This window comes from Chelonoidis abingdonii, chromosome 7 (assembly GCF_003597395.2).
Source record: "Chelonoidis abingdonii isolate Lonesome George chromosome 7, CheloAbing_2.0, whole genome shotgun sequence".
NCBI classification, from domain to species: Eukaryota; Metazoa; Chordata; order Testudines; family Testudinidae; genus Chelonoidis; species Chelonoidis abingdonii.
The window spans coordinates 65,479,855-65,503,459 of record NC_133775.1 but is presented as its reverse complement, the minus strand read 5'-3'; the positions used below and the strand labels follow the sequence as shown (position 1 = coordinate 65,503,459).

Here is a 23,605-nt window from a genome sequence, read left to right as displayed (position 1 = left end):
GGGACTCTTTCTCGGTACTGGAGCGGTTCGGTGCCAGAGGGGCGTTCCTTACTGAAGCAGTCTGTTGGGTGCTCGGCGCCGATGCTGCAGGACTAAGTGCTGACTCCATGAGGAGCTGCTTCAGTCGAAAGTCCCACTCCTTCTTCATCCTTGGTTTAAAGGACTTGCAAATGCAGCACTTATCAGGAAGGTGGGATTCCCCTAGGCACTTGAGGCAGGAGTCGTGGGGATCCCCTACTGGCATCGGCTTTTGGCACGCCAAGCACGGTTTGAATCCCGGTGCCTTGGGCATGGGCCCGCACCAGGGTGGAGGAAAGGGGCTAATCCCCGATCCCCCCCTGAACTATATACACTAACTATAAAGATAAGGACTAACTATAAGAACTCGAACTATAGACACAGTAACAGTAAAGAACTTCGAGTAGCTAGGGATGTGGAGATCAGCAAAGCCACGCTCCACAGTTCCAACGACTGTCATGGGCGGTAAGAAGGAACTGAAGGGCTGTTGGGTCGGCAGGGGTATATATCCAGCACCATAGCGGCGCCACTCCAGGGGGCGCCCAGCTGACCCACTGAGTGTTGCTAGGGTAAAAATCTCCAACAAGCATACACGCAGTCACCTAATTGGAATCGATATGAGCAAGCATTCGAACAAGGGGATTTTCCCAGTGCAGAGCTGATCTGGTTAGGGCAGGGCCTGGAGGACAAGCAGCCTTCATGAAGCTTGGCCTTCTCATATTTACACTTTATATGGGCTGTGAAGGACTGAAGAGCAAGCAACAGCAGAACCTTCTGCCTCTTGAGGAGATCCCCCATGACTCTAGGCTCAGTAGCTTGTTAGAGCCAGCCCTGTGAATGCCTATGCCTTTCTTGAATGCCACTAACCTCTCTGATGCAATATCTTGTGGCAGTTCCCTCTCCCCACCCTATTGTGTATCCCCACTCTTTGGATATTAGAGCTCACTGGGAACTGCCTGGCCAGGAAGGGATGTTCGGTAATGAGTTGTGCCACTCTCTCCTTTTATGCTTTGGGAACCTGAAGAGAGGAATGCTGTTCTTTGCCACCATCATGGATGCTGGGGGCACATTCCCCTTTCACTACACTTTTCATCTCTAGCAATCTCTTGTCAATATCAATGTGATACAGGTCAAGCAGGAATGACACATACCTGGGGGTTCTTTTCTCTCATATGAGTTGTTGCATTTGTTTCCTTCATTCTTACCAGGAGATGAGCACTTCCCCTTTGGTCCTTATTTGCTCCCTTTCCCACTACCAAAAGGGCAGGTTTGTTTAAGGAGAAGCAACAACCTACACCCATTCAGAGGGGATTGTCTCCAACCCCACTCTACAGCTCATCAAGAGCCATCTGGAGTTAACTGACACACTGGTGGATAATTAGTAGTTCTGAGGAATAAGAGCCCTATAGAGCCTGAGTCAGGCATGGCACAGGTCCGGGATAGCTGGTATGGTGTAAGGACCAATCTATGCAGGAAGTTAAGCCCAGCAATAGTTGTGAGCTCTCGTCCCCTCAAACTGGTGCAGGCAGAACAAAGCCGTATTCAGTGCCATTACCAGCATTCTTCTCGAGTACACTTTCTGCGACAGTGCCAAGAGTTGGTTTGGCTTGTTCACACAAGCAATTACAGCTGGTTCGTGCCCTAATTCTGGGGTGATAACCCAGCTGTCGCCTCAGCATTATTTACGTGTGGGTTTTTCAGCAGATGATGCCCAGTGTTACTGACACTGGTACAACTCCACTGGAGGAAGCCATGGTGGGAGCACTGGTATAGATGAGGCTCTCTCAGTGACCAGTGTCTAACACCCTATCATCTGGGTGGCCCAGAGCAGGCCTGAACGTCAGTGTGAGACCCAGGGGGTGGATCAGGGCTTCTGCTTCAAAAAATGACTTGAAAAATTCCAGTTCATTGATCACTGTACGGGATTATTGATGGAGAGATTGCAGTAGACTGTATCACCATCACGATCTCTGATTAGCTGGCAGCTACCTCTTTTACAATGTCTACAAAAGACGTTCATCTGCTCTCTGCATTCTTGTGCCACCATGAACCCTTCTGAGCCACAATCTCATGGTGTGTGAGAATGGGTGGCGGTGGAGCCCCCTTCGGGGAGGCGAGCCCCCAGCTCCACCCCCTCCCCCCATGGCTCCCCCCATGGCCAAAGTCCTGAGATCCCTGGCCCCCCCCCCCATGGCTGAAGCCACAAGCCCCCCCGCACCCGAAGGAGCCCCAAGCTCCCCTCCCCTCGGCTGGAGAAGCCCTGGGCCAACTCCTTTCCCCAGACCCCAAGCAGTCCTGGGGAAAAGTATCTCACTCTCCTCCTGAAGAAATTTTTGATATGCCCCATGCAGGTTCCGGAGTATCTGAGGAGACAGTACGTGCTACTCAGCTTCCTGGATTCATCACTAATCTCTCTGGAGTCCAGGGAGATTACTGATGAACCTGGAAAGATGAGTAACAAGTACCACCCCTTGGCTGCCCTGAAACCTGCTGGGGCATAACCAAGCAAAAACATCCCCCACCAAACTCCTCAACCAGGGGTCCGTCAGCTTGAATTAAAGTATTATACCCATCGCCCATGCATGTGAGATCTCCAGACAGCCTTCGCGGAACCTAGCAGCACATCCCTTCTCTTCTGTATCCCACTTCTGATCAGAAAGGATAGCAAGTGCTTCTGTAGACTCCAAAGAGTGGCTCGCATGGGCTGTATCTAAGAAACATGGTTACATCTCTTCATTAGCAAACCAGCACACACAAAACAATCTATGTCCAGAAGTTTGGTTTATTCTTGATATCTGAAAACAAACTCTTTCATTTACAGTCTACTACAAATTAAAGGTAATTTGGCCAACACGAACACAGATTGTGTTTAATATAAAGGAGGTGAAATGTTTATGTTAGGATGATCTTCCAGGAACTGCTGGAGGAAGCCGTCTAAATAAAAGACAGAAAAAGAACCCCAAATTCATTTGGTTATGGGGATGGGGGAAAAGCTTTTTAAAAAGGTTAAAATACATTAACATGACACATGCACAAACCTGCCAGAAGAAAGCTGGTTAAGAGAAGAAGGTCCACAACATGCACTGTGAGGGGGAAAGCCAGACTAAGAACTGTCATCTTAGCATTATCCCAAATTCTCAACCCAGCCTCCCCATCTATCACCAGTATTTCATATCTACCCTACCAGCCCTGTTGAACTAGGCGAGTCCATTTCTGAGTATGAAGATTGCTGCTTAGAGGTTTTCTGATTTTCTTGCAGTAAGTAACATTCGCAGGAGGGGCTTCACTCCAGCCAGCCTTGGAGTTTGGGCCCTTTGCAGAGATGCAGTGCTAGCCCAGCTGTCAGAGAGGTCAGTCCATTTTATCTCAGTGTAAAATGTCACAGTCCATTTTATCTCAGCGTAAAAGGCAGTTCTCAATGAGGGAAGCTTCAAGAACATCTTGTGCGGTTCTGATGGAAACAGAAGTGGTAAAACCACATGGGTTACCACCCTGGACACTAACTTAGAACATAAGAATAGCTACACGGGGTCAGACCAAAGGTCCATCTAGCCCAATATTTTGTCTTCCAATACTGGCCAATGCCAGGTGCCCCAGAGGGAATGAACGGAACAGGTAATCATCAAGTGCTCCATCCCCTGTCGCCCATTCCCAGCTTCTGCCAAACAGAGGCTAGGGACACCATCCCCATGGGCACCAGATTTGTACAATTTTTGGTGGTGCCCAAAATGAGTCCAAGCAGAGCTGTCCCGTCCTTATGAACAGCTCTGAAAATATACGCCCAAACATTGGTGGAGCTGGGCCCACATTCCTCAATATTGGTGGAGCATGGGCACCATGGACCCATATAACTCGCCGCCTATGACCATCCCTGCTCATCCTGGCTAATAGCTATTGCTGGACCTATCCTCCATGAATTTATCGAGTTCTTTTTTAAGCTCTGTTATAGTCTTGGCCTTCACAACATCCTCTGGAAAAGAGTTCCACAAGTTGACTGTGCGTTGTTTGAAATACTTCCTTTTGTTCATTTTAAACCTATTAATTTCATTTGATGACCCCTAGTTCTTGTGTTATGAGGAGTAAATAACACTTCCTTATTTATTTCCTCCACACCAATCATGATTTTATAGACCTCAGCCATATCCCCCTTAGTTGTCTCTTTTCCAAGGTTCCATACCCTAAACATTTTTGATGCCCTTTTTTGAACCTTTCCCAATTCCAATATATCCTTTTTGAGATGGGGGACCACATCTGCACACAGAATTCAAGATATGCAAATACCATGGATTTCTATAGAGGCAATATGATATTTTGTCTTATTATCTATCCCTTTTTAATGTTTCCCAAAATTCTGTTTCCTTTTTTCATTGCCGCTGCACATTGAGTGGATGTTTTCAGAGAACTACCCACAATGACTCCAAGATCTCTTTCTTGAGTGGTAACAGCTAATTTAGACCCCATCATTTTATATGTATAATTGGGTTATGTTTTCCAATGCGCATTACTTTGCATTCTGGCGTGTACTACATTTGGGATGGGGTGTACGTAAAAAAGCCACTCAAAGCTCTTTGGGTCGCAGCTGTGCATTCGGAGGAATCTCTGATAAACTGAATGGAGCTATAATGATGAAGATCGTTATCCTTCAATCACAGGGAAGCCCCTGTAATGGGGGAAGGCTAATGTTGGGTGAAGGAAGTTTTATTAAACTACTGCCAAAGCTGATCAGAAATCATCAGCAATGTGCTGGATCTCTGCATGACTGGCAGCACGCTGAGGAGATGAGTTGCACATCATGAGGAGAAGCTTGCATTGCTTTCAGCACATGCTGAAGTGAAATCGCTGGGATCTGTAGTGTATTAAAGCTAGACAGGGCATGTGGAGGAGACAAGTTTCTATTGAGATGTTTGTGTGAATACAAAGACTACCCCAGTCACAGCCATTAAGGCTACTCAAGAAATATCCACAAGGGTTAAAACAAAACTACTGTAAATTCTGACAGGCGTTTTTAATCTTCACTGTCGCTGCAATCATCCAGCACCTATCGAAGCAGAGCTGTGGGTGATGCCACCAACTGAGCCAGTGACTCAATATCTGAGCTCCTGATCTGTTTGTTTTGTTGTAGAGACCATTTCTTCTCTCAGCACTGAGTAGTTGGATATTACTAACTTGGAGGGGGAACCTGCATATGTTCTGATGCATCTGAACATACCTACTCGCTCCTTCAGGGTGAAATTCCCCCTGGGCACAGAGCCAGCAGATGCACTATTCCAGTCCCACACAAGCCCATGAGCACTCATGCTGTCCCGCAGCTCACCAATGCATTTCACTCATAATGTCTAATTTTAGTGTCAGTTATTAAGCAAATGTGCCAGTGCTGCTTGAAAACCATTCACCAAGTTCCTAGCAGCACAACCCTGCTGTGCTCTTATTCCTCCAGAACTGTGGCAGACTCGGTTAATACTGGAATCTCCCTTTGGAATGCCAGAAGGTGAGCTCTTCAAAAGAAGACAGAACAGACCAAAGGAATGTATCATGATCATGTTGAAAGACAGGTGAGGCTCTCGATCACATCCAGAAAGTAACAAACACCCAGTCAGCGTTTACCTTTATTTCAGGTTCAGAAATGCAGTGCGACATTTTTATAGCAGGCATATGAGACCTTTGGTAATGACTGAAGATTCAGAGATCCAGTCACAGTGTGCAAAAGTCCATGCCAGTAATTATTTAAATACCGCAAAACCAATGGCAGGTGTTGTGGCTCATACTAATGAGGCCATTAACATACAGAGCAACATTCAGAGGGAAACTGAGCACTTGCTCCTCACAAAACGCCGCCGCTGTGTACATCATTCTGGAAGAGTAGAGAGGGATAAAACACAAACCGGGAACAAAACAAACAGCTGGCAACATGGAACAAATCACATATCAAGCAAGTACGTTGGACTGTCTGGACGGGAGAAACCATCTGTATCCACTCGCCTGGAGACAAAGAGGAAAGACAGGCAGAGTGATATTCATTTACAAAAAGAAGCAGTTCTACTGTATTACATGCAGAGCACGGGTGATCAAAGACAAAAGCAGGACAAAAGCCTCATGTAAGACCAACGCAGAGGGTGAAACACCTCACCAATACCATCTGTGCAAAACAGGTCTGCATTCAATTGAGTGATCTTCAATTCTTAAGACAAATAAATCTAGCTAATAATCTCTCTGTACTATATGCACGTAGTTTTAAATAGAGACTTGCAATATAGAGTAGAATATTTTCTACGTTCTAGTATAACACAAGATGGCATTGTACAAAACAAACATCTCCCTTAATGTAACAGAAGTCTCTTTTATAAGAGGCTTATTCAGAAAGTGCAATAAAACAGGCAATGAAGTAAATACGAATTTACTATAGCTAAGCCTTCCTTTTCATTTCACAGACACACTTTGTCTTAGGAAGGTGTAGTAAGATCCGTCAGGGTTACAAACTGACAGCTACTTATGACATAAGCAGGCACATTCCACCTCCTCAGCTGTAAGGTCAACCATGACTATGTAAGGCACAATACACTATCGATGCTGAGAGCTAGGCTTCACGTCAACAAAATAATGGATGAGCACCAGCCTGAAGCCAAACTAGAAGTGATCATCTAATCACATGGACACTGCTCAATAAGGAAAGGAATGGAGATCACTGACGTGAGAAGTCCCTGATCCATCTCTCCACACACACAGCCAGACAAACTCCCCCAGCCCTTCATTCCTTTTAAGTTAACTGCAGGAAGAGAATCATCCTCTACAGTCAGTCTTCTGAGCTTTTCTAGAGCCAGTCTAATGAAAGAACAACAGTCCCCCTGACTGTGTGTCTGGGCTATGGGATCTCAGGCTTAGCACGCCAATGTAGAGGTGCCTTAAGTCTGCGGAGGGAAAGGTTACCTTTCTCAGACAGCCACTTCCCTACTGGCAGATCTAGGAAGAAGTACTGGTGAGCTGCCCAGCTGTCCTTCTAACGTGGAGTGAGCTGCTGCCAGGGATGTTTCTGGTGAGAACATTGTGGGGGCAGGGTGAAACTAAACGGAATCAGCGTGAGGAGGAATGAAGAGTCCAGTTCCACAGATTGCCATGCTGACAAACATGAACTATGATTATAAGATGTATCAGTTGGCAGTAGACTTTTTAGGCTTGCTTTTTCCTGAGAAATGTAATTTACTCTGAAAAATGCATAACTATCAACTTAAGGTAAAATTATAAAGTATGTGGATTTCCACTTGAGGCTGATTAATGCGCACATATATAAATGCTGTGCTTCCTTCCAGAAAGAGTTTTGTATCATTTACATTTTGAGATTACTGATGACAGAATGCTCTTTATTTTGGGTCAGATTTAAGGTTGCTGCACTGTGATGAAATATGAATTTCTTAGTGACTGATTAAAAACGAGCCCAGTTCTCTTCGCCTTTTGTAACCATTCACTTCAGTGCCAACTGTGTGTCAGATGCTATCCCATTCTGATTTCTTTATGCCCACTTTGCACTGAAGTAAATGGCTACAAAAATGCAGGGCAATTGAGAATTAGGCCCAATATGTTATAGGCCTGATTCTGATCTCCGTTATGCAGAATTTACTCTGCTGTAACTCCAGTGGAGTTACTCTAGATTTACAACAGCATACATGGACTCAGAGTCAGGAAATGTGTGAGCAGTTTAAGATTTATCCACCACAAAAATTATTAATAACTTGGCTTAACTTCAGTCTATTTTCTTTAAAATGTCATTGTCTCAAGCAGATTTAACTAGTCACTGTCTCCTGTACTTTTTGAAAAAAAATTGCAATTTTTTTTGCCAAATCAGTTTCCAAAGTCAAAGTTAAAAGGGTGGTAAAATAGGACTTTATAATAGAAGTTGGTTGCAAATTAAAACTTGGAAATAATAAATACCGAAGTTTTGTCTGTAAAGCATACACCTACTAATATAGTGCCATATAAACATCTATAGAGAATACTGAAGAGTGGAGAACATAGAAACATAATTGAAATGTAATTTTTTCCTTTCCTGTAGTTCAAAACAGCACAACTGAATTTAGAAGGTGCAATTTCTTTTTACTTTAAAGATGATTTTATAAGTTTGCTGTTCAATATTTTAGCATATTCTTCAAATCAACATTGGCCATTTTAGCAATTCACTAAGATCACCAACATGCCAAAGTCCATCTTTGCAGTGCTTAAAACACTGACCTCTAGACTCTACAGGTGTGTGTTCTGAGTATAAGTTTGACAGGAAGTTAAACTAATACACAAATCATGCTGCTTTCCCAAGTTAAACTCTCTTATGTAGCAGAAACACAATTTGATTCAGTGGTGGACACAGCTATTATTTAATCAGCAGTCTGGGAATATGTAACAGGCAAAATTCCCACTGGTTGTGGTTCTGACAGGATCCCTCCCAACCACTGAGAAACTGTGTATTGTAGCACCACATACAGCTTCAATACATGAATTTATTGGATTGATTCATTATAGTGATGGCCTTCATAACCACCAACTGCCTTCCCTTAGGAATGTAACTGTAATAAAATAACAACAAATATTTTCTGAAGTATCAGGCCAAATTAGTTTAATTCTGTCCACTTCATTTGTTCTACACCAGGGAGGGAAATTTTCTGATCTATTTAAAATGGCAAGTTAACTAACTAGTTAAGATAAAACTTTTTGTAAATAACAAAGAATAGAACCCTTGAAAATGAACAGCTGTTAAAATAACACATCTCCGGGATATATAGCTGATCAATTCTCACTTGTTTTAGTTGGATAAAGGGACTATCGTACCAAGCCACAGGGGATTTCAGTGAATGAAAATGCAAAATCTTTATACAGCGTAACTTTGTCTCAGGGTTTTAATAACGGTTGAAAAGAGAGATCAGCTTCAACCAAAATCCTCAATCCAAAACAGCACTCACTACCGAGAAAGCTCAGATCCAAATTCAGATCTGAACTCTGTGACTTGGGTCAAAATATCATTCAAATAGTGGGTATGGAGTTGGTGGTTCAGTTAGACATTCACATATTAAATCTGTTGCAGTTTTCACCCTGAAATGACAAATAAACCACCCACTTACTCCAGACTCTGACACCTTACTGATGGTGTGTTATGTTTACACACATGCTCTCATTGAGTTCGGTGGGAATGCTCATGTGAGGAAATACTAACCAATGTCAGCAAGGGGGTCAGAATCTGGCTCTTACCAGTTACTGAAAAAGAAGACTGACTCCCCCCTTGGGCTGTAAAGAGGGACACAGAGAGTGGAGCTCATCACATCATATATGGTCTTATTTTCCTTAGCAACGTTCTTCATAAACTAAAAGCTTCTGATGTTGAGAAATTATAGTAAAAGTAATGTCACGGAGTCCCCGGGCGATGCTCTGGAACAGCTCCCCACAAAGCCAAGCAGGAGTTTGGGGAGCCTCCTCTCCCTCGGAGCAGACTTGTTCAGGGCAAGAAGCTCACACGTCTTCACCTCCTGGGTCTCTCCTTGGAGCATTCAGCATCCTCTGCCCCTCCGTGCGCTTCCCACAGCGAGCCCACCCAGGCGGGGTCCTGGGGAAGCCACAGGGTTCTGCACCCCCACTTTGCAGTCAGACGTGACTCTTAGCCAGCAAAACAGAGGTTTATTCGATGACAGGAACAGGGTCTAAAACAGAGCTTGTAGATACAGCGAACCAGACCCCTCGGCCGGGTCCATTCTGGGGGCAGTGAGCCAGACCCCTAGGTCTGCACTTCACTCCTTGTCCCCAGGCAGCTCCAGACTAACTCCCCCTCCAGCCCCTCCTCTCTGCTCAGCTCCTTTCCCGGGCCAGGAGGTCACCTGATCCCTTTGTCTCCAACACTTTCAGTTGGCACCTTTGCAGAGGAGGGGCCCAGGCCATCAGTTGCTAGGAGACAGGAGTGCCAGGCATTTAGGTGCACTGGCCCCTTCCTCTGTAGCAATCACACACCCTTATCCCACCACCTAGATACTTAAGAACTGCATAGGGGACACTGAGGCACCAATACAGTGTTCAGAGCAAACATTAAGAACAGTCCCAGTTCGTCACAAGTAACCATCCACCAGGCTTGTGAAAGAGACATGAGGACATGTGTAATTATGGGGCGTGCAAGAGCTTTTAATTACAGACAACATTGTTTTTCTCAGCCCAGTTGGCATTTAAGGAAGGAAATGTGTATAACTATAATCTCAAATTATAGAAAGCCTTTCTTTAAACAATTTGACTCAGAAACCTGGAAGCTACTTATAAAAACAAGACGTCCCTTTGAAATGGGAAAGAGGCAAACTCTAAGCAGTTGGTCAACACAAACACAAAGTACAGCAAGCCCCCATTTGATTGTATAGAACTGGGAACACTCAAGTGCCTGCATTAATATATATGTCAATACACTAAGAAATCAGCTGTTTGCAAGAGGGAAAGTCAAGGCATCACAGATCTTCCCATGGTATTTCAGACCTCATAAGCAATACAGACTGGACAGAGTATATTAGTAAAATTGGTTACTTGCCTACAGATGTCCATACATGCGACTATACATTGGTTATTGCAACAGTTATCAAGCGAGTTGCTTCCATACATTTGGTTAGCAATTAATGACATGCCAGAAACTTCACTTAATCTAACAGGGACGAGTCTAACGGACGAATTACAGTGGGCCGAGTGGGTGAAGGGGGTGGTCTTCGGCTAGAAAGAGAGAAAGAAAGAAAAAGAGGAAACAAGCAGAAACACTGAGTATGAATCTGTAACCTTTTCACTGCTGCAAAATATTGCTATTGCTGCATTACCATGCACATGCAGCTATATGTTGCATTTCTACTTCCAATTACAATGAAACAGGACAGCCCACAAGCATTTGCAATAGGTAAGAAGGTAAAATGTTCACTGAACAGCTCCATGTGCAGTACAAATACTCCCTCTGGAATAGCCAACAGTTTGTTCTCTGTTTACAAGATTAGTCGGATGTCCCTCTCAGTTTAGAAAGGCACAGAATGGAATTAGAGCCAAATTTTCAAAAGTGGCTATGGATTGCAATGCCCAATTTGAGGAATCTTGGGCCTGATTTCCAGAAGGTGTTGTGCCCCTGAAGCTCCCACTTGCTTCAATCAGAGCTTAGAAGCAACTTTTGAAAACACTGGCCTTCGCAGCTAACACTGAGATCATTAGCTTGTTAGCTCCCAGTTCTCCTGTAGCAACGTGGCAAGAACCGTGAGCTGGGAAAAGATACTGAGTGGGTTCAGTGTGACAGGGCCCAGTGAGGCCAAGACCTGTTTGCTTCTTAACTTAAGTTGTAGTGGCAATCATAAGTAAGAGACAGTGTGTGAACACAGATACATATCAGTCTGGAGCCCAACTAGGAGAGCTCAAGTATAGCCCAGTCCTTCACTCCAGGGGATGTTTCTTCCTTTACTACTGTTGTGCTTAACTTCAATCACATTTAACCCCACTGAAGTGAATAAGCTACTCCCATGGAGTAACTGAAGCATGTGCGTAGGTCTACATGTTCATGATTGCCCTTATGAAATGAATGATTCTGCTTCCAAGGCATTTCATGCCACTGGCATTTCCCCTAGTGGCTAGCTCTCTCATAGGTTTAGTTCCAATGCAGGATTAAGTTTCTCTTACTTGAACTCAATGGGAGCACTTGTATAAAGAGTTTGTGTCGATCTGGTAGTCGTTTGGAACTGGCTGCAGAGTTCAAATCGTCCCTCTGCTCTTCTTCTAAGGGTTTCTGAAGATTTTGTTCTTTCTTGTGGAATTGGGGCGGGGGGGGGAGGGGCAAGGTACTACACACTCAGGGCTACATGGGAGGGAATGAATCTAATGAATAAAGTGCAAGGACAAAATCAATCAGTTGCTTTGCATTCTCCAGCAAAAGAATTTGATTGGCTGAGAATGTTACCAAAACTAAGACAGGTCACCTCAGCATGTGGCATGTGCAAATGCCTAGAGGGATCATCTCCATTCCAAGTTTAACCATGCCAGGGCGCAGTTCCTTGGAACAGTTAGTGGTGTCTGTGTTTGCCTGGATGGGACAACATGGTTGTAGAGCAATGACACGGGATCATAGCACAAAAATGCATCTGTAAGATGATTCCCTGGATGGGTTTATTTGTATTGTTCAACAGTACAAACAAAAAATAGTTGGCAAATGGACACACACACTCCCTTGCCATGCCAGACAGCTGGGCACTGGCACAGTTCGGCTTTAGATGGCTCCTCTTATTTCCCTGCTGCCACGCCCAGCTCTCTTCTAGTTTTGTTTACACATGTTCTGATTAATCTGCACAGCCAATCAGCTTCCTTTGCTCATTGCTTAGCTCTCTCCAGCAGGGTTTTTATGCTGCATTTTATTCCACTACATTCTGCCCCTTCCCCAACTCTTAAAGGGTGGTTTTGCTTCCTATTTTATTAAGCAGGAAATGTCAATTCTTCCTTTGTTTTTTAATTCAACCCAGGCCACCACATGTCTGCATATAGGTTGGACAGAATACAATTTTTTTTGCAGTTTGGATGATCAATATTGGTTTTTTTACCTTTTCTGATTTTTATTTTACAGTTGTGGAAAATGTCACGGGGTGGGGTAGGGCACTGCTGACAGCCGGCCTGTAGGGGGCTCCCAGCACTAAGAGCAGGACTGCAGGCAGTTCCCCGCACCACAGCTGAGGGGCTCAAGACACCAGGGAGCAAAGTGTGCGGCGGGCTGCAGTCCTGCCTTGTTGCAGCAAAGATTCCCAGCCAGGACTGCAAGGTGAAAGATGAGTCCCTGGCAGCATGAACCCCCGGCTGAAGTCCTGGTGGGGCAGAGCACAGACTGTGAGGAGGAGCCCAAACCTCCAGCTGCCATGCAGGCCACCCTGCTGCTGAATGGCTCTGTCACCAGGCAGGTGTCATTCAGCAGTGGGGTGGCCTCCCCCTGCAGCCCAGCACTCGTAGCGGCTGAGCGTCTCTGCTCTGCCCTGTGAGGACCCCAGCCTTCCTTTCACCATATCAATGTAAGTCGAACCCTGCCAAGCCTGTCAGTATAGCTTCTCTGAGAGAGGGCTGGTCTGTTGTCTGAGCCCAAGTCCTGAGTTCTAAATCCATTGCTAGCAGTGCAGGGGTGAAAGCAACTTAAAGGACTTGCCAGTACTCTGAAGGAGGGGCGTGGCCTCCACTGGAAGAGGCAGAGCCTTTAAATCCCCAGGCCCTTTAAATCAGGATTTAAAGGGCCCAGAGCTAGGGCTGTGGTAGCAGCAGCTGGCAGCTCCAAGCCCTTTAAATCACCCCCTGAGCTCCCAGCTGCAGAGGTGGCTGGGAGCCATGGGGTTTGGGGGCAATTTAAATAGGGCAATTTAAAGGGCCTGGGGCTCTAGCTGCTGCTACCACAGCAGAGCCCTGGGCTCTTTAAATTGCCAACGAAGCCCCAGGGCTCCAGCAGCAGAGCCCGGGGGTCCTGCTGGCGCTACCCTCCAGGGCCCTTTAAATCATCTCCGGAGCTCTGCTGCTGGAGCCTTGGGGTAGTGGCAGCAGGGCTCCGGTGGCTATTTAAAGGGCCCGGGGTGGTAGAGGCAGCGGGAGCCCTGAACCCTTTCAATAGCCACCAGAGCCCTGCCGCCGCTGCCCCAGGGCTCCAGCAGGCTCCGGCAGGAGCCTTAGGCCCTTTAAATCGCCACCCAGGCCCCGCAGACATTACCTCATGGCTCTGGCAGCGGGGCTCTGGCAGCAATTTAAAGGGCCCTGGGCTCCAGCCCTTTAAATTGCTGCCTCAGGAAGCCGGTCCACTCTGGTATGGCGCACCAGCTCTTGCCGGCAGGGGTGGCAGGTTTGTAGAAATTTTGGTGGTGCCCAGAACTTGCCCCTCTCAAAACTCTGCCCCCCCAAACTCCACCCCCACCTGCCCAAGACTCTGAGAGGGAGTTTGGGTGAGGAAGGTGCTCTGGGGTGCAGGCCCTAGGCTGGGGCAGAGGACTGGGGTGCAGGAGGGGGACAGGGTGCAGGCTCTGGGAGAGAGTTTGGGGATAGGAGGGAGTGTGGAGGGAAGGGGTGCAGGTACTGAGAGTTTGGGGATAAGAGGAGGTGGGAAAGGCGGGGGTACAGGAGGGCTGTGGGGTGAGGCTGGGGGTGGATTTGGGATGTGGTTGGGGATGAGGGGTTTGGGGTGTGGGAAGGGACTCAGGGCTGAGGCAGAGGGTTAGGGTGCAGGGGAATGAGGGCTCTGGCTGGGGCTGGAGATGAGGGGTTTGGGGTGTTGAGGACAGGGGTTCGGTGCGGAGGGGATGAGGGCTCTGCTGCGGGTGTGGGCTCTGGGGTGGGTCAGGGCTGGGGATGAGTTTGGAGTGCAGGCAGGCTGCCTGAGACTGGAGCCAGAGAGGAGGACTCCCCCAGCCCTTCCCTCTGCTGGCAGCAGTGAGCTCTGGGTAGGGACCCCTTCTCCTCCCGGCAGCACAATCACCCCCCCACCACTGTCCCCTCTCAGGTCCAGGAATCCCCCTCACCTCCCCTGTGGTGGGTGCCATGCTGGGGGAGGGGGGGGGAGCTGCCATCACATGTGCGCCTCCTCCCTGCTGCTGCACCTCACTATAGCCTCACTGGGGCTGCCCCTTGCCCAGCGTGGGGCAAGAGCAGTGACTGTGGACAGCAGGGCAGCTGTACTGGTGGAGGGTCCCACTGGAAAATGAAAGGGTCCAAGGGGGAAGGGCAGACTGCCCTGGCAGTGGTGAAGGGGGGCACTAGGACCCTGTGGCAGCAGTTAATGCAGGCAGGCAGCATGGAGCTGCAGAGGATGGGGAGAGACAAACGCTCTGCCGCGGGACCCAGGGAGGTGCATGGGGGCAGCAAAGGGGGGTGGGGGCACACTCAGGAGAGGCACAGGGACAGCAGGACGGCCCAGGGGGCAGACCCGGCCCCGAACATTTGTGGAGCTGGGCTCCCAGACCCTCAATTTTGCTGGAGCCAGGAGGCGGAGTCAGAGAGGGAGAGAGTGCTCCATTTTCTTACCGGTCCTCCATACCGGCTTACTTTCACCTCTGTTAACCAGTGATGCTATTAATGCCCAGTGAGCAAGTCACACAACCTCTCTGACTGCTTCCCTACCTCACAGGAGCGGACTTATGGGATAAATGGGCCTGATTCTGCTTCCACTAAACCCAGTGAGAGTTTTGCTGATGACCTCACTGGAAGCTGGCCTACTGGCACTAAAAGTGCTTTGAAGATGAAAAGCATGAGTGTTAGTATTCTTTGAACTAGGACTCAATATTTGAAGCACGTTTATGCTTGAAAAGGTTTGTTTTGCCTTAAGCGTAACTTGTATTTCAACAGACTGCCCTGTGGAGAAATGAGCATCTTAATCCCTAACACAGAACACAACTGATATCCTAGTGGAAATCAACAAGCTAAAATAAAATCCCTAAACAGCAATTTCTTCATGGTGTATTTTTCTAACAGAAGAATGCTTCTCAGCTAGCTTCAGTGTTGGTTTGTTAGCTCAGATTACAAAATCTGTAGTTTTGTAAAGAACCACTTCTATGGCTCTGCACTGGTGCTGGATTTCATTAAACTATTTCTTTGTCGAAGTTCATCATGTTGCATTGCGTAGAGCTTACTGAAAACACCAACTAATGTGTGTACAATTTACAAACAAGAAAGAATTCATACAGCTTCTTCATATTAAATGTGAAAGACAAGACCAGCAATGTATCTCAGCACAAACTTGAACAAGACAGTACACTGAATCCAAATATCGTACTTCCAAATTCTTGCATTCAAATTTACATTTAGACTAGGTTGGTCAGAAACTAGATGGCACAGTAAGAGAGAGGCCTAGGTTTCACTTTGGTTTCGGTCTCAGTGAAATTAGTTTGGTTGTCTTGTTCTACACCTCGTTCATATACATGAAAGCACTACGCAGCCTTACTTCTTCCACGATTGGCCTACAATGCAGTGCTCCCTCCTAGTGAAGTCCCTCTGGTTTCCACAGGCCACTGAACATAGCAATTATGCTAGACAACTCCTAGTCTAGCAGCCTTCCAGAGTCGGGTACCTGAATGCTGGGGTCTGTAGCTTTTGATCCTGATGTCAGGATGCACTACAGAGGACTGAATGCTCATCTGGTATAAACTGCCCTAGCTCCATTGACTACGGTGGAGCTACAAAGATTTACACCAGTTGAAGAAGGAGAGAGAGAAAAGGGCAGGCCTGGAAGCTGCCGATCACTAGGCTTGGAAGGATTAGATTTTTGATCAGGAAATGTTGGTAAATATTGATTTCCCCAGACACAACAGACCAAAGAAAAATTATTTCCCTCAATAACAACAGAAATTTATAGATGGCAAAGTAAGGAAAATGCTGCTTGAAAACTTTAAAGTTTGAGGTAAGGACATTTATTCTGTACATTTATTTTGATGATATTAACTTTTTGAATCTTAGCACCTACTGTCAGTGAATAATTACCTTCTGGCCCTGCACATGATTTCCCACAACTGTGAAAATTTACATAGATAAAAAATGCTTTTAAGCATTTTAAAAATAAAGATCAATATAATCCATCAACATTATAAAAAAAATCTAATTCTGCTAAACCTATCACTCACCCAGATTTCCTCGGCTGGGGGCATAGGGAGTGTAGGCCCACTTTTGGGCTTTCAGTAGGTTTTCACCTTCTTAGTTTGAAGGAATCTGTACTGCTAGTACAGGAGGACAGGCCTGCAACACAGGCCTTCTTTCCTTTTCCCTCACTTTAGGCCTGGAGCTTACAACAGGAGGAATTTCAGCAATCGGTTACACTGGTGTAATGGAGCAGAGAGCCAGGTCCTGGATTATTCCTGGTAAATATAGCAGGCTGAGCCCATAGGATCATCTTTCTTAGGGCCACTTCCTTATTTTAGTCAGAGTAAATCAGCTGAAAAATAAAGTTCTGAGGAAACAATGGGTTTCAGCCTGTAAAAATCCATTTTTTTTTAGTTTGAAGTGTGAGCAAAGGTTATGCAAACGTTCTCTAAACGTTAACGTTCCCTTAAAACTACAGTGATCTATAGACTACAACCAGCAGCAGGGGGAGCTATAATCTTCTGAACTCATTCAGATCAAAAGAAAATTAGAGAAAAACAAACCCAAATGATCTGTGTGCTGCGCTAGCTGCCATGTCAATGAGTAAATATGTGACTAAGTCCAATTAAATGTTTAGTCTGAAGCCAAGAGATGATATTAGTAGAGACAGCAGAGCCCGCAGTTTTTCTGTTTCCATCAGACTCTCTCACATTTACTGCTTTTCACAAGGTGCAAAAGGTTGATTTCTGGGCAGATTCAGAATCAGACAGTCCTTTTAGATAAAAATGTCATTTCTACAGTGATTCCTATTTAGCTATTGCCTCAAATCTTTTCACTGAAGTTTCAACCTTTGGAGCAGACCGCCAGAACCCGGCCCCAGTGGCCTGCTAGGTCCATTTTTTGAAAGGGAAATGCTGTGTTTGTAAAAGTTAGCGCTGAAGGAGCAGGGGATCATTCGTTCCTAGGGCTGAATAAACGAGTCTGCAGAAAGAATCAGGACTTCTAACTAGCATACATTAGGCAGAGCATAAAGAATTTACCAATGAAATCCTATTTAATAATTCCCTGATGTTTCTGGAGTGACTCCTCCTTTGAAGAGTTCAGTGGGGTTTTATATGAGGGATAACTTCTACTTCCACCCAAAAATTAAAAAATAAGAAAGGTTTATTTTATTTTTAACCTAAAGAGCACACTCCGTTTTTTTCAGTTTTAAGAGAGCTCTGAATAGCTTTAGCTAGACAAATGCAGAGCAAAAGTCACTAAATAAAGCAAGTCTAGACTTACAACTCGATCAGAACCATATGAGAACTCCTCAAGCATCTGCCTTTTCAGAACTGCTCTCATTCTAGAGACATAGTCCACAAAATATGCTTTTAGTGAAGCATAGCTGTAATTACAGTGAGAGGCCCTGCTTTAATATCATCGCTGGACTGAGAAGAAAAGCCAGCAGAGTTCTAAATAAAAGGCTTTCATTTCCATTTACATTCATGTCTGTCCATGACCATCACAGAGCACTTACGAAAGTGGATGCATTTTACAATATATTCCTATTGGTCTGGAGGTGTAAACAGCTTTTTATTTACTTTCTTCTATAAAATTGGCAAGTGTTCATTATATTCCCGGCCTCTTGGGCTCAGACTACACTGTGATTGGAAACCGTGTTCACACCTTTTTAGAAGGAAAATATTGAAACAGTTCTTCAGCCAGGTTTCACTGTTAATGTGGATTCAAGTCTCTTTGTGGACCAGGCTTATTTTAGACTGTAAAGTGGAAAGAGGTTAGGCAGATGATTTGTTTTCTTTAAGCAGGGAACAAAACTCACTTCTTGTGCAAGTCACTATCTCCAATCTGTTAGGGGGACCTGAAACCCATTTTCCCAGGCTTGTCCTAACTGAGAGACAGTCCTAGCATCCTGGCCTGTTTTACTGAAAAGAGGATTTTCTCTCTGTTTAATAAAACCCCGGGCTGTCTCCACAGCCAGAGATTCCTTTTCTGTTTTCCCAGTTCACACATCAGCATCTCCACTTCTCAGATGCTCCCTCCTGGCCCCTGCCAAAGCTGCAGAAATGAACAGCAGCAACCGTGGTGGTTCTGGGTCTGCAGTTCAGGAGCAAGAGGAGCTTTGGGGGAGGAGGTCAGCAGGGAAGAGAGAAGAGACTTGGGACTGGGGGAAAAGAATACAAGAGACCAGAAAAGATGGAAAGAGGATGAAGAAGGATGATGCAGATGAAAGGAGCAAGGAGTAGGGCAGGACGTGAAGCGCAGGGGCAGGAGAAAAACAGGCAGAGGAGAGCAGAGACAATAGAGGGAGTGAAAATCACTCCAAAATGCTGGGGGAAGGAGAATGTAATGGGCATACAGATGGATAAACACATTTAGGACTAGTCTGTCCCTAGTGCCAATAGGATCACCCAAGGCAGTAAGGATTCCCCACTGCCTTGCACAGCCATGTGACGCTAGTTTGGCTTGAGCCAGGCACGTGCTTCCTGGATTGAGCATGTGGGTACAGAGAAGGCTAATGAGATCTTTAGAACCTCTGCTTCAAGGAATGAAATGCAATTCCCAATTCTCACTCCTAGCTCTCTCCCCACTACAGCCACTAAAATGATCATCAATGCCGTAGCTAATGCTGACATAGTGTTTAAAGCCAGAAGGGACCATCAGACCATCTGGTCTGACCTCCTGCATAAAACAGGCCATTATGTTTCACCCAGAAAGCCCTACATTGAGCCCAATAATTTAAATCAGACTAATGCCTTTCAGTCTTCAGGAGGACTCAGGATAGGGTGCCAGATGTCCCAATTTTATAGAGACAGTCCCGATTTTGGGGGCTTTTTCTTATATAGGCACCTATTACCCTCCACCCCCTGTCCTGATTTTTTAAACTTGCTATCTGGTCACCCTAACTCAGGAGATGTTGTGTGCCATAGGCAGAGAACAGAGGAGACTGAGGTGCCACCTATGCTTGAGGCCTCTGCAATGGCAAGAAATTAATTAGGTGAGATACTGAATTATTTAAGTTGTTTTAATAGACACTTGTATGAGATTAATAGGGGACAGAAGGTTTCACATTGTGTCAGGCTGTCTGCAGACTCAGGAAGGCATCACTGCGTTGGTTTCATTTGACTCACCTTCAGAAGGTTTTCTTCATGACCATGAAGGTTAGAAACGTACTATGATTAAAAAATGAAAACTGAGATTCTGCACAATGAGAATGTGGCATGCTGGTCACATATACACAGCTAGTGGACTGGATCCAGCCACGGGCCTATGTTGGTCACCCCTTCTCTAGGCACAGGGTCTTTGTGACAAATGTTATGCTATTAATTAAATACAGAAGACAAAACACACCTTTGGCTTCCCATCTGCATTCCTGGCAAACAGTATTTGCTATTGTTCGCCTTCACTTTCTTTTTTAAAGTCGAGAGTTGCTAAAAATAAAAACCACTTCCTTTTACTAATCAGTACATTTTAAAAAAAGCTAACAAGGCAAAAAGTCTCTTGCTGAAAACATACATAATAAAGCAAATTAATCATCCTCCCAGCTATTGTCAGCTGACAGGACCATAGGCGGTCACAGCAGTGTTTTGAGGGCAACCATCCAATTAGTACCCTTAACCTCTTCCTTATCACCAGATTAGTCCCTCTGTATGTTTCTCCTCCGTCTCCTTTCTCCTCTCTTCATACCATTTCTCTCCCCAAGTCCCTCCCTCCATTCTCTCACAAGGCCTGTCTACACTAGGAGAATTTTTTAACCAGTTTTGAAATTGGTTCAGCTAAACTGATTTTCAAGCCAATTAGAGCAATGGTGTAGAGTAGACCAAGTTTCTGGCAGCCTGTCCTGCTTTTACTGAATCTCAAGAGGGCCTTGCAACTGGTTCATTAAAATGGGTCTACACTATACCATTTACTGGTTTTGCAGAACCAGTTAGAAAAGTACACCAACATAGACAGACCCATATGCCCTATCCCCTATTCATATTCTCTCTCTCTCTCTCTCTCTCTCTCTCTCACACACACACACACACACACAAAAGGAAGGAAAATATGGGGGCAGATGAATGTACAGGGTGGGAGGCTGTGTAGGAGCACAGAGGGGGAATATGAAGGGAGCAGCAAACTTGGTGGGCAGGAAGGAAGATTGTAAGGGGCTGGCAGATTGTTGACATGGGAGTGGGGATGAAGAAGCAAAAAATGGCATGCCGGAGAGTTACGAGAAGGTATGTGGAGTTCCTTCTCTGAGCACCCAGCGGCGAGGACTGCATTACTGTGAGGGCATCTGAGCTTGAAATTTGAACTGGAAATGATAAATCGATTGGGAGGAGGTGGCTTCCCCCTAAAGGCTCAAACAGAAATCAGACAGGGAATAATATACACACGTGTTTTTAATTCTCATGATTTTTGAATATTTTGGACTGGCAGTACTGGAGTTATGTGGGAGTATGGAGTATATGAATACACAGTTACCGGGATTTGGCATGGGGCTGCTATACACAGTGTATAGGATTTTGATTTGGAAGCAAAGCTGAAATCAATCACGCTTTAGCTTATTTTTTCCCCTTTAAAACCCAGGAAATTACCATTTTTAAAATCCTTCCATTAACACAATGTTCAAGTTAACTTGTCCCCAGGCACATATGGAGTGTATTCTGGATTGCTGATTATGCTTTGAAATAGCACCTTAACTTACAATACCTGTTCCTGCAAGAGCACCTTGCACTCCATGGCTTGTGCATTCAGGCTGAGTCTGATTTAGAACATCAACTCTTTGAGGCAATGTTTGTACAGAACTGAGCACACACCAAAAGTGCTCAGCTAAAAATAACAGACATTTTATTATTATTTTATATTTCAGCCAAAAAAGTCCAGTAAAAGAACATTCATAAGGTTGAAAGTGCTCACCAATTAGGAAATGCCAGAATGAAGGTTATCTGTCCAATTCAGCTCCTTTGTACATAGGCATTATGCTACAGTTTTTAATCATATGATCACATACTATTTTTTCCGCAGGACCCTGGCCTCTGTTGGTGCACAGGATAAAACTTGCCAAAAAAACGCAGCCTTAGGCAGAGACATTCAGCATGGAAAATTTAAGCCTGTTAATGTTTGAGAAAGTCAAAAGCAACTGAAAACAGAGAGTCTTACAATGGGAAGTGTCAGATAACCTGAACAATTGGTGGTGTTACCAGCTCTGCCTAGAACTGCAGTAGCAAGCAGAGGCCCCAGTTAGGGTGACCAGATGTCTCGATTTTATAGGGACAGTCCCGATATTTCTTACATAGGTGCCTATTATGCCCATGTCCCAATTTTTCACAGTTGCTGTCTGGTCACCCTAGCCCCAATCAGAGATAGGGACCACATTGTACTAGGTGCTGCACAAATATAGATTAAAGATCTGGGGCTAGATTTTTAAAGGAGTGAGGCACCTCACTCCTGTTGACTTCTGGGTGAATGATGAGACAAAACAGGTGATGTTATAACCATAGGCATTGACTTTTCATGTTGCTGGTGGGTGCCCCACATTGGCTCCACCCCTCCTCCAAGGCCCCATCCCCACTTAACCTCTTCCCCTCCCCGTTCTGCCCCTCTCCCAAGGCCCATTTTCCTGAGCACCTCCCACCTGCCACTCCTTCCTTTCTGCCTCCTCCTGTCTTAAGGGCAGTGAGGAGGGGAGGAGGCAGAAAGCAGCGAGTAGCAGGGCAGCTCCACTGAACAGCTGATAAGCATCCAGCAGATCGATTCAATTCATTAATATCATTCCATTCTAAGACCCTGCCCCTGCAAACTCTTCATGCCCAGAATCACTGCTGAGTGCTGTGGCAGCTCCACGACTGCAAACCTGAGTGGGAAACCTGAGCAGGACAGGGTGCCATCCATGCTATAAAGCTTAGCTGGGCTTTGTCTCTGTCAGCGGATATCGCACCTCCCTCTAGGATTTGTGTGCAACCAGGTCCTGAGCTTCCATAGTATTTGGGAGTAGTGCAGATCCCAGTGGCAAGTACATGATGGCCTTTGAGCCTTCATTGAGTGGAAGCTCTGTGTTCCCTCCCTCAGCTGCAGTAACACTACAGAGCAGGGAAAAGGGGAAGGGGCAGAGAGCATAATCACGGGCCCACATGCTGATTCCAGAGAACTCTATTGCCAGGAAAAACACATTTCCAATTCCTTCTCTTTCTTCATGGCAAAGCTGAGATTCCCACTCAGAGAAAAAGCTACAACTTAAAGTAGCAGCATTAAGACTGGACTAGTGGTTCAATCAAGATCAGGATCTCTAAACCAGGAAACAAACATACGTTCTGGAACTTTATAGTGGCGCTCGTGCAAGCTTACAGTCATCTTACTGAAGCAAGTGCACATCTGTATTTTCTTTTAAAATATCGCTGCAGCCTTTTAAGAGAAGGGAGAGGGGGAATAATCTGATTTCTGGCAGCAGGGGATATTTCGCAAATCAGAGATACTTTGGCATCAAGCCGCTGACAAAGGCCGGCGCCTTTACTCACAAGCTTTGCTGCTGGGAGAGATCCACCCATCTCAAGTGGGATTAATTAAAACAGGCATGCATCATGCAAATAGTTTCTGTTGCCTCACAGAAATACTCAGGACACATAACACAAACCAGCTTGAGAATCAGAGAGAAATAAGGAAGAAAATTGTTTCCCCTCTTCCCTGCCCCTTTCCTTTCTCCATATGTTAAATGAGGAGCAATAAAAAAACCGCAGAGAGCTCATGGTTTCTGTAAGATTGCAGCTGCTTTGATTAAACGCTAATAACGTGGAATAAAACCAGATTTTTAAAAAAAAGGCAGGGGTCATATCTTGCTAATGAGGTGGCAAATTCTCCAGTCAAAATATATGCACAGCCATACACTGAACAGGATGGTTTGAATCTTTCCCTTCAAAACAGTTTTGGTTATTGCTTTTTTAATCTGAAAGCTCAGCAGGAAAGAGAGTAAAATGCTCATGTTGTCTTGTTGTGTTAGAAGTTTCTGCTCCTGACTAACAGGGTGGGGGAGGGGAGGGGAGGCGTCTCTGGA

At 45.5% G+C, this 23,605-nt stretch overlaps 1 protein-coding gene across 1 annotated transcript in view; it reads right to left on the bottom strand.

Annotated features, from left to right (window-relative positions):
• Nucleotides 1-5,592: 5,592 nt before the first annotated feature.
• The window catches only part of DNM3 (dynamin 3), a 327,480-nt gene continuing 309,467 nt past the window's right edge, over nucleotides 5,593-23,605 (bottom strand). Inside the window, 1 exon segment of the mRNA XM_075067972.1 lies at nucleotides 5,593-5,997. Within this exon segment, the coding sequence (XP_074924073.1) occupies nucleotides 5,937-5,997 (61 nt within the window). The 3' untranslated portion in view covers nucleotides 5,593-5,936.